Raw genomic sequence first — 10,665 nt, 5'->3', positions numbered from 1 at the left:
CAATAAAACAAATTTATACAAATCCGTGACCTAAAACGGAGAATATTTGTTGATGTATTTGGACGACAAACACTTTAATAAATTTAGACAGATATTATTTACATTGCTTTAGATTATGAATTCAATCTAACCACCAAACACAAAATGAAAATGAAAATGATATTTATTTATATAATTAATAAATAAGGGAGACTCATAAGACAAGTAGTAAAGCAGGCCTGGCCCAGATTTGTGGGACGGTTGCTTTCGTTATAGCCATTGGTCAATAGTCCGCAATATAATTAATTAATTAAACAGTAATTAACTAAGCAGAAGCGTGGTTTGAAAGCAAATTAGGTACATCTTTATGGCTAGAATAGTAATTTTCAAGCATTTCGCGGTTGTTATTAGCATTAATGTCCTACTTAGCGTGGTTGTTTGGCTAATAATAGTTTAATAAAGAAAGCAACTAAAAGTCTAAAACGCCGTAACTACTCCCCCCGTGATGCATATGAATATTAAAAAAACCCCATGATTTTGTTGCAAATCACAGAAAAACCACTGAATTTTTCACTCTCTGATTTGAATATCGGAGAGGCGACAATTGTCAAGTTCTCTCTTCGTTCTCGAAGATCTTTTTACTGGAGCTCGTCTCTTCACTGATCATGACTGGACGTCAGATCACAGCTGCATGAGGTGAGATGATGTTACAGTTGTGCTTCGTTTGTTCTTCTTTTGTGTTTTATTGTTGATTTTTCGAAATTATCGTCAAATCCCGAGAGAATTTCATGGAATTCGAGAAGAGTAACAAGATTGTATTCGACATTGTTGACAATCGGATTTTATTTGTGAATTCCGGTCCTATGAACTTCAAATCGGCAATTTGAGTTGTTTAACGACTTCAGATGCGAGTGCGACGAGAGACGAATCTTTTAGAGTTTCGTGTTTTTTCTTAGCTGATGCAATCAAACACAGTATCGTGGATTCCCAAATTTGCTTTGATGCTAGCGTTTTCTGAGTTTGGACAGAGTTTCCCGTTAAATGCTGTAAAATCTTGTTTTCGGTTTGATTCTTGAACCGTCTATTCTTTGGAATTCGTGTCAGGATTAGCTGGAAGCTCGTTAATGGAGGGCCAAATTTAGACGTCTCCGAAACAGCCAAAAATAACAAAATCTGAAGAAAGAAAATCCAAATCCATTCACGGTCTGTACGCGAACATAGATTTCTCTCTGCACGGCAGTGCACTGCACTTGGAGTCAGGGAGAATCTCCTGGAGACCTCAAACATTCTCTGGAAGGGACTCTGAATTTTCAATCCTCGAGGTCTGGTATTCCTTACCTTCATTTTTTTTTGTGCGGAAGAACTGTACGCTCATGATTTGGGATTTAGTTGGTCTGGCATTATTTAAATTATAAAAGATAACTGGATTCTTTTTTTAAAAAAAAATATGTCATTCGTCTGCTTGGGGTGAATGAATCAGTTAACAAAAATGTCGGTGACATCAGGGTCAGACCATGATTAGTTTTTCAATACAGATGATGATTGATGATTGTGGGTGTAAAAGTTGGTGGCCCTTATGTTTTCCATTAGCCCAACAACGCAACAGCACTTGCTTTGATACTCTGCACCTTAATGCATTAATTGAATTTTTAAGAGAGTTGTAGGGAGGTGAAGAAATGAGAAGGAATATATACGTGCATGGCCTTTATTAGAATGCATTGATTTCTTTTTCCATGGTCTCATTTTGAGGATTGTTGGGGAGGTTGGTTTGGGCAGAAGCAGGAGAGGAGGTCAGAGATGGGGGCGGTTGCTGGGGAGGAGCTAATGCAAGCACCAAGCGGTCTTGAGGAGAGAATTCTGGTTTCAGTTCGCATAAGGCCTTTGAATGTAAAGGAGATTACTAGAAATGATGTGTCTGATTGGGAATGTATCAATGATACCACCATCATATACAGGAACAGCCTCTCAGTTTCAGAACGCTCCATGTATCCAACCGCCTATACTTTTGGTAAGGAAGTGATTAGTGATTACATTTCAATTTAGTATATTTACGAGTCATTGTCTTTTTTCTTCCCCATTTATGGTTTAGGCTGATCAAGATCAGAGGCAGCCGGGTTAGTGGTTGAAAATGGGCAACATTCTCAGACTGGTTAAAAAAGTAGGGAGTTTGGAAATTCGTAGTTTCTTTTTTGAAAAACGGATGGTACCTTACAAATTTATTGAAAAGCCCTCACTTATGGCGGAGGAATACCACAATGAAAAGCTTTAATTTCTGCTAAAGTATTTGTTCCATTTCCCAATATGTAGGGAAAATCCAAAAATTAGGCTCCCCGAATCTGTCATCATTTCTATATATCAGAAATTTAATGGGCTCATGTTCATCTACTTTAAGTTAATGAGTTGATAACTGCGAGTGGGTAAATGTCATTTGATTGAGTCTGCTGTTCCAGAGCGGTCCTTTTTGGAAAGCATTTTGTACTTAGTATTTGACAGCTGACAAAATTTTCTTCTTGTCTCATAATCTATCTAATGGTGTTCTATTCTTTGTTTTCCATATTCTCTGTTCCAGATAGAGTATTTAGCCCTGATTGCTCATCAAGACAGGTGTACAAGGAAGGGGCCAAGGAAGTTGCTCTTTCTGTTGTTAGTGGTATAAATTGTGAGTACCATTTTTTTTTCCCTCTCATTCTCGTTTTCACAAACCCCCATGGAATTCCATGACAATTTTATCTTTTCCCCGTCATATCAGCAAGCGTTTTTGCTTATGGACAAACAAGCAGTGGAAAGACATTCACCATGAGTGGCATCACCGGGTACGCCATAGCAGACATATATGACTACATAGACAAGGTGATCAAAACATAAAGATCCTATATGCCTTTTCTTGCATTTATTATTGATTTGTATGCTACAAAGGTTTCATTGTGTTTGATAATCTTTTCACTATTTTATAGCACAAGGAAAGAGAATTTGTATTGAAGTTTTCTGCCATGGAGATCTACAATGAATCAGTCAGAGACCTCCTCAGTGCAGATAGCACCCCACTTCGACTTTTAGATGATCCAGAGGTGAATTTGATTTTTGGTGCACTTCAGAATTATTTTATTTGCGTTTAATCACCATAACGGTGAGTTGCTTGACAGAAAGGAACTATTGTTGAGAAACTCACTGAGGAAACCTTAAGGGATTGGAATCACTTCAAAGAACTTCTATCCATCTGCGAAGGTATTTTCCTGTTTACTAGTTATGATTTTCCCAGATGGTTGTGGCTCAATGTTTAGTTTGATGTCCCATTACACTTTTCCAGCTCAAAGACAAATAGGGGAGACTTCGCTGAATGAAACAAGCTCCCGATCTCATCAGATCTTGAGAGTGGTATGACTATATGATTACTTCATTCAAATATCTTAAATATAACATTCCTTTACAACAATCTAGCAGCCCCTATAATTTTTATATGTCCTTCTCTCAGAGTATCGAAAGTTCTGCATTGGAATTTTTTAGCAACGACAAATCCAGCATGCTTGCTGCCACTGTGGTATGGTTCATGAATTGATAGAATTTATTGTAAATGGTGTTACAGTGAACACAATATTTAAAACCATTTAGATGGTATTTCTGTGTATGTGCAGAACTTTGTTGATCTAGCAGGCAGTGAGCGCGCATCTCAGTCATTATCTGCTGGCACACGGTTGAAAGAAGGTTGCCACATAAATCGAAGTTTATTGACACTTGGAACTGTTGTCCGTAAGTTAAGGTTAGCTCAAGCAGCTTATTATTAATTTCTTGGGTACAACTTGAGTATATTTATTGATTACTTGAGGAAAAATGACGTCAAACATTGTGGTGTCTTAAATAGCTGAACAATTTTCGAAGGTTATTGGAATGTATTTCTCAATTTTCATCACACTATCCTGTACCGAATTTTGTTGAAGAATTACAATGACACATTTGACATCATAAATTCACTAGTAATCATTGCTCTGACTACCATATTATGTGACTTCAGACGTCAACCCCAGAAATGGAAGAAAGACAATATAGACGACCAAAAATCTAATGTGGCATTGTAATTTAAGTTTGGATTAAACAATAGATCAATAAAAAAATGAGATACCTCATAGGACACTTAAAGTTAATGCATTGTGTATTTGCAATCATGCACCGCTCACGAGATTCACCAATCTTTGTAAAAACATGTGCAAAGTCCATTAAATGTCACAGCTTTTTCCTTTTCATACATTGCAAGAGTATGTTTGCACTTTCCTTCCTTTAATGTGAGCCACTGCCGAAGAAAACAACCTTTTGAAAATCAATAATATTCAACTAACTTAGTTTTCTAGGAGCAACATTTAGCAGATTGTGAGTTTTGTGGCTCAGAGTTTATTATTTAATCATACATCAGAGTTTTTCAGTAGTTGATTCGAAGGAAAGTGCAGCATTTAATATGAATTTTTATGCGCCTTTTGAGTTTTGAGTTCTACATGTGGCAATTGGCTGGACATTGTATAACCAGATGGCTCACTGCTTGATAGTATGTATGATTGACTGCAATGGAAATCGTCATTGTCTTTTCACGTGCCGATCTTTTCTGCCAATGCAATAGATATCACCTTTATTGTGCTTACCATTTTCTTTCTCTGTTTTTTTTTTTTTTTAAAATGATAATTATTGAACCTATCACTGTATCACACAACTATGTGGTTGACTGCAGCAAAGGAAGAAATGGGCATGTTCCTTTCAGAGATTCAAAGCTAACCCGCATACTGCAGTCCTCTTTAGGAGGCAATGCTAGAACTGCCATCATTTGTACCATGAGCCCTGCACGAAGCCATGTTGAGCAATCAAGAAACACCCTCTTGTTTGCAAGCTGCGCTAAAGAAGTGACGACTAATGCACAGGTGAATGTAGTTGTATCTGACAAAGCATTGGTTAAACAATTGCGGAAGGAATTGGCTAGGCTTGAGAGTGAGTTGAAAAGTTCAAGACCAACTTCAACATCTGATTTTGCAGCAGAACTGCAGGAGAAAGACCTTCAAATTGAAAAGGTGATGAAAGTTGGCTCTTGGTATTTGTTTTAGCACCAATCAAATTCTGGGGAGGGAGCACCATTCCCGTAGTTTAACCGTGTACGAAGACAATTCTAAGTTTTTATCATCTTGGAGTTATAGATCCCTCCATGCACGAGGTGTATTATGCTTTGTGTCAATTCTTTTTTAAAAAAAATTGCATTTACCTTCTTACTTCTATCAATTATTTTTTCAATCAGATGCAGAGGAAACTCCTTTGAGCCCCTCTCAGGCCGCCCAACCACCCGTAGAAACCTCCCTTTTTGATATGATAGCTTTATGCTTTATGTATTGGGACAAATACATGTTGGCTTAGTGCTTATCGCCATAGCCTAATATTTTACCCACGCAGAATGACACTGCAAAGTCTAAAATTTTTTATTATAAACCTTTAATGTCTGGATTAGCTAATGCAAAGACATGTGTAGTTCCTCTTGACAACGGAGCTTAATTAGATGTAGATGAATGTACGCAGGCACAATTTTGTTCTTAGATGCTTCTGGTAGAGACTTTCTTGTTGGTTAAATCTTGAAGTTTTTGTCTCTTCATGCAGCTAGAGAAAGAAGTAATGGATCTGACTCGGCAGCGAGACCTTGCGCAGGCTCATGTTGAAGATCTGCTGCAAGCAGCTGAAGATGATGAACCTTCAATAGTATTGGTATGTGTTGCATTCCCCCTCCTTTTGGGTGGGTGGGGGATATAGATTGATGTGTTCAGCTTTATCTATATGTGTCTTCTGTATTCATTGTCTTATTCCTATCTATGCCCCTGCAGGGAGATCATCAGTACCCTAAACTAAGAGTACGAAGTTCTCGGAAATTTGACAATTCAATGTTAGAATTGCCGATTTATGTGAACCCTAGATGCCTTGATGGTAGTGTCCGGTCTTTTGACGCATCTCAGTATTCCGATGGGCATAGTAGTTCTGATGACAGTTTTATCCAACTTCCAGAGTTTGAAGGCAACTTCCAACATATCAATTGCTCTCCACAAATGTCAATTAGTGTTTCTAATTATAGTGAAAATGATCAGCATGGGGAGGTCAGGGAGGATATCGAAGAACCTACTTATGAAAATTCTGAAGATCATTGCAAGGAAGTTCGATGTGTTGAGATAGAAGAGTCCAATCATAAAACATACAATATTTCAGAGTCTAACCAGAACATACATGTTGGTTCTAACAGAGCATCTCCTGATCAGACCACAGCTACTTTGGGATTGACGGTTATTGAGAATGAAGGTACAGCAGATGAAGAAATAGGGTCACTCAAACGTAAGGATCAGAAATGTTTGAATGGGATCCACCCTTTAGTTCTTGAGTCTCCTGAAAACCCATATCCTTACTTGCTTGAAAAGGATAATTTGTACTCTGGCTTCATGAAGTTAACGCGGAGTAGAAGCTGTAAAGCAAGACTCATTTCTAATGTCTCCTCAAGCTGGTTTGAGAAAACAGATAAGAATGAAAGCACTCCCCCAAATTTGGTTGACAAAGATTTCACTGGTAGACCTCAGAATTATGAAAGGAAACTGATAGCATTGCAGTTTGATGTCGACACTGAGAGGTTATCAAGCAATGCTTCTCAAAATTCTGTGAGGAGTACTACAGTCAACAAACATCGGATGAAGGATGTTGAAATGATAGATGATGAGAAGAAAGCCAGTCTCTGTAACATAGATGCTGGATTGAAGGAAGTGCAGAACCTTCAGGATGAGAAGCAACTTGGTGATCATTTGGTTAGTACTTTTCTGTCTCAACTCCTTTGTGACAACTGAAACCTAAGCTACTGAATGCCCGGTTCTGTGATAATGTACTGCATATATTACATACTCCTCTTTCATTTGTTATCAATAATCCATGATAATTATGAGAATATGAAAACAATGTCTTCTTATTTTACATAACATCTTCTTCTTTTTTTGCGGAGTTTCTATCCATTCAATTAGCTTACATGGATTGTAATGGATGCTAGGTACAGGATACAGAACCAAAGACCATTGTACCCGAGAGGAATGTGAAAGATGTTGGCTTGGAACCAGTACAGGATGACGTAGGAAAGCCTGCAGAGTGGCCTTCAGAAGGGAAGAGGCTCCAAAAAGATGTAAAGGATATTGGCTTGGACCCAATACAGTATGATTCAAGAAGTCCCTTGGAGTGGCCTTCAGAATTCAAGAGACTCCAAAGAGAGATTATTGAACTTTGGCATGCTTGCAATGTCTCACTGGTTCACAGAACATTCTTCTTCTTGTTATTCAAGGGTGAACCAACGGATTCAACCTACATGGAACTAGAACTCAGAATGCTCTCTTCCCTTAAGGAAACATATTCTAAGGAGAACGAAACCGTGGATGATGGTCACACTCTGACACATGCTTCAAGGTGCGGTCATATTCTCGAATTTCATATAGAAGGTTTCTGTTAATTGGTATCTCACCTTGACATGGTTTTCTTTCATGAACAGCACGAGGGCTTTGCGTCAAGAGAGGCAGTCGCTGAGCAAGCAAATGCGTAGGAGGCTTTCTAGAGAAGAGAGGGAAAATCTTTTCCTTAAGTGGGGTATCAAGTTGAATTCAAATCATAGAACATTGCAATTGTCCCACCGCCTGTGGACTGAAACAACCGATATGAAGCACATTACAGAGAGTGCCACCATTGTTGCAAAGGTGGTTGGTTTTGTACAGCCAGGGCAAGCTTTCACAGACATCTTTGGGCTTAACTTCACACGGCAAAGCACAACCAGGAAACATTCTCTTTGGATGCGCAATTTAATCAAGCCTAGACTTATGAAGCGCAGTGTGATGTCCCTCTTGTAAGCTTGGAGTCAAAATTAATGATGTTGTTTTTGTTTTTTTTTGGCTAAGTGTTATTTCCACGATTTCAATACAGTATTGTTCGCTCCTAACAGATTTTCAAGTCGCACTTTCTATGTCCAAAAATAGTAAGGATCCCAGTCTAGAATGATGGCTTTCACGGTATATTTGGGCTTGAAATGTGAAGCCATTTTTATGTTTGAACAACGCTACAAACCCCCAATTTATGATTTCCATTTTATCCTAATCTTATATAACGTATTTGATAGTTATTGATTAAAAATGCATATGTAGGATACATTTAAAATGGAGGTCGTAAATTAAGGGTCTCAAAAGCATCCACATTAGTAGTCTAGAACATCAATTCTTACAAAATCCTCCGAAATACATTTTTTTTAAAAAAAATAATTTTTTAACTTTACAAGATCACAATTCAACGGTTCTTTTATTATATGGACAGAGGTTCTAAAAGTCTATAGGTGACTGAAGAAGTTATCATATGCTCGAAGCACAATTTTGGCGAACGAACTGAATAATATCAATGGATTAGACAAGTATTGGAATGCTTAACCTTCAACACTCTGTGATTAAGCGTCAGATAATTAAAAAGAAGTTTTGGATAAAAAAGAGTTTGATGAATTACATGATTCTAGTGATTTGCATCATTGTAGCTATTGAAAACTTGCAGTGGAGAAATGCCCCTAAAAAGTTGACCTTCATTATTCTCCAATAGATTATGCTTATTTCAGGATCTTGTTATAATGATTAACCCTCATTTCTATGTCTCCCCCAAAGGTGAAAATTAACACATTGAGCCACACGTTTGTTGCAGATATCATGATGTAGAAGATGGTAAAAAGTCAATTAGTAGCTGTTTGGGGGCCAGAAAAAAAATGTTAATAAGTGAAGGATAGGCATTGAAGCACATAACTTAGAAATTGCTGATGAGATTGGGCATGGGGACACCCCCCATGTAAAGAGTTATCATTATAGCTAGATATATATGTAGTGCATTGGGATTTAGTCCATATATATTGTGTAAATTAAATGAGTCTGATATTATGTAAATATATTTACATATAGATACATTAATCTCAATCATGGAATGGCAACATCAACATTTTTCCTTTACCACAATTGATAGTAGAATCACTACTACTATAAAGCTTTTAATATAATGAAATGGAATTTCCAAATCCACGTTACCTTGAAATTAAGATCATTTTTTAAAACTAAAGTAGGATGAATTGAGACGGTTTTTTTTAAGGGTAATGATCTTGAATATATTAACTATTTCTTTATTTTCCGGTTTTCTAGAAGGGACAAAAGAAACATCTTGTTCTTTACTCGGAGATTTCACTTATAAAAAGAAATGTTTCATACTAAGGGATTCAGGTGCATAACTATAGATTCTAATATACGAGATCTTGTAACACTTACCAATGAGACCCTATCGATCATTGTTACACAGAAAAAAACCAACTATAGACACTATTAGTATAATTAGATACGCTTTTCATAGGCAAACTTGGTATTTGCGATCCCAAGTGAGATCGGTTCAAAATCATAAGATCCTTTTCTATCATATAAAAAGGGTTGATGCACCAGTTCATTTAGAAAATATTATTCGAGGCACGATATGCGGAGCAATTAGGCATAAATTGATACAAAATTTAGTACCTTCAACTACATTAACAACTACTTATGAATATTTTTTCGAGTTACACCCATTTTCTCAAATTTTAGATCGAACTAATCCATTGACACAAACAGTTCATGTGAAGACAAAGCCAGTTCAAGCATCAAGAATCACTACTTCATTACCAATAAAAAAGATTGTATCTAGAATCCCCCCCAAAAAAAAAAAAAAATGAGACCCCATATCGCTCTCTGATTGACCCCAAGTAAACCTAGATGGATCGATATCTAACAAGTCAATTCCAACGCGTTTGTAATCAATTGTTGAATTGGACCCTCCACAGCTCCACTAGATCGATCGCAGAAGCCTTTCATGATCAGCACGAGGGGGATCGATCGATTGATCAGTCGAAGCCAGCCAGCGGCCAGCCCCATTTGGTTAATGAATCACAATTCACAGAAGATGAGAGCTAGCTAGGACCCATCAAGCTCACCTGTGACCATCATTGGCTCCTCCATTTCTCCCATCTATGGCCCATATTCATCAAACCCACATCCCCATAATTGGTGCCAAGACAGTTCATGTGCAACCCATCAAAAGACAAAACTTTGTAGTCTAGTCCCCTACAACCTAAGACATTAATGTTTTAGGCGACCAACAAATGGGTGTCTGACACTTGTACGGATGTCCCTCTTTGGTCATGCAACAAATTGAACGACTAGAAAAACTCTTATAAGGTAAGGGTGTTGTAATTGCAAGAAATTGAAGTTAATAAAATTTGCAAGGGAACTCCACAATCTGTAGTGAAATTAGTTAAGTGACAGTCTAGTTGGTGAATTCTCTATTGCAAAATTGTATGGACTTGCGAGGTATATTGATCAGTTTGATTTTCACTATGAGAAATCCCTTTGTGGCCTTGCGTTGGTTTTGACTCTACTTAACATGTTCTCATGTGAGAAGCTTATGTACGCGGGGTCTGATGGCTTGCGTTTAATTAGCCCATATCAGATGTTCAAAGAATAATTTTATAGTATCATTATCGATTAAAAAAAGAGAGAGAATGTATAGTAAATTGTTTTTAAACTCTAATTTCGTGCTTGTTCGTCCTTTTCTTTGTCCATTATTTCTTTATGCTGCAGAGATAATAACTCCTTCACCATATATATAAGA

The 10,665-nt window shown here is 37.3% G+C and overlaps 1 protein-coding gene across 5 annotated transcripts; it reads left to right on the top strand.

Annotated features, from left to right (window-relative positions):
- The first annotated feature begins 495 nt into the window (after positions 1–495).
- On the top strand, positions 496–8,021 carry LOC120013092 (kinesin-like protein KIN-7H). 5 transcript variants are annotated; one of them, XM_038864745.1, is made up of 16 exons: positions 500–675; positions 1,084–1,301; positions 1,756–1,987; positions 2,549–2,638; positions 2,729–2,829; positions 2,934–3,047; positions 3,123–3,204; positions 3,287–3,354; positions 3,452–3,517; positions 3,612–3,736; positions 4,694–5,027; positions 5,602–5,706; positions 5,823–6,251; positions 6,291–6,782; positions 7,019–7,425; positions 7,508–8,021. In XM_038864745.1, the coding sequence occupies exons 3-16, from the start codon at positions 1,777–1,779 to the stop codon at positions 7,857–7,859; spliced, it is 2,976 nt and encodes a 991-aa protein (XP_038720673.1). In that variant the 5' UTR covers positions 500–675; positions 1,084–1,301; positions 1,756–1,776; the 3' UTR covers positions 7,860–8,021. The 5 variants fall into 5 exon arrangements, with proteins under 5 accessions (XP_038720672.1, XP_038720670.1, XP_038720673.1 ...); XM_038864744.1 differs by having other exon boundaries at positions 496–675; positions 5,823–6,782; positions 7,025–7,425; XM_038864742.1 differs by having other exon boundaries at positions 499–675; positions 1,742–1,987; positions 5,823–6,782.
- Positions 8,022–10,665: the final 2,644 nt, after the last annotated feature.

Source organism: Tripterygium wilfordii, chromosome 13 (genome assembly GCF_013401445.1).
Source record: "Tripterygium wilfordii isolate XIE 37 chromosome 13, ASM1340144v1, whole genome shotgun sequence".
Lineage (NCBI taxonomy): Eukaryota > Viridiplantae > Streptophyta > Magnoliopsida > Celastrales > Celastraceae > Tripterygium > Tripterygium wilfordii.
Note: the sequence above shows the minus strand (reverse complement) of the source record. Positions and strands in the feature narration are given on the sequence as shown.

Bases quoted from the DNA above. Each gene is read 5' to 3' on its own strand.
- LOC120013092 (XM_038864742.1), top strand. From the start codon at position 1,777: ATGGGGGCGGTTGCTGGGGAGGAGCTAATGCAAGCACCAAGCGGTCTT. The intron at 3,737-4,693 runs GTTAGCTCAAGC...GGTTGACTGCAG, and splicing joins ACTGTTGTCCGTAAGTTAAG to CAAAGGAAGAAATGGGCATG. The intron at 6,783-7,018 runs GTTAGTACTTTT...AATGGATGCTAG, and splicing joins AGCAACTTGGTGATCATTTG to GTACAGGATACAGAACCAAA.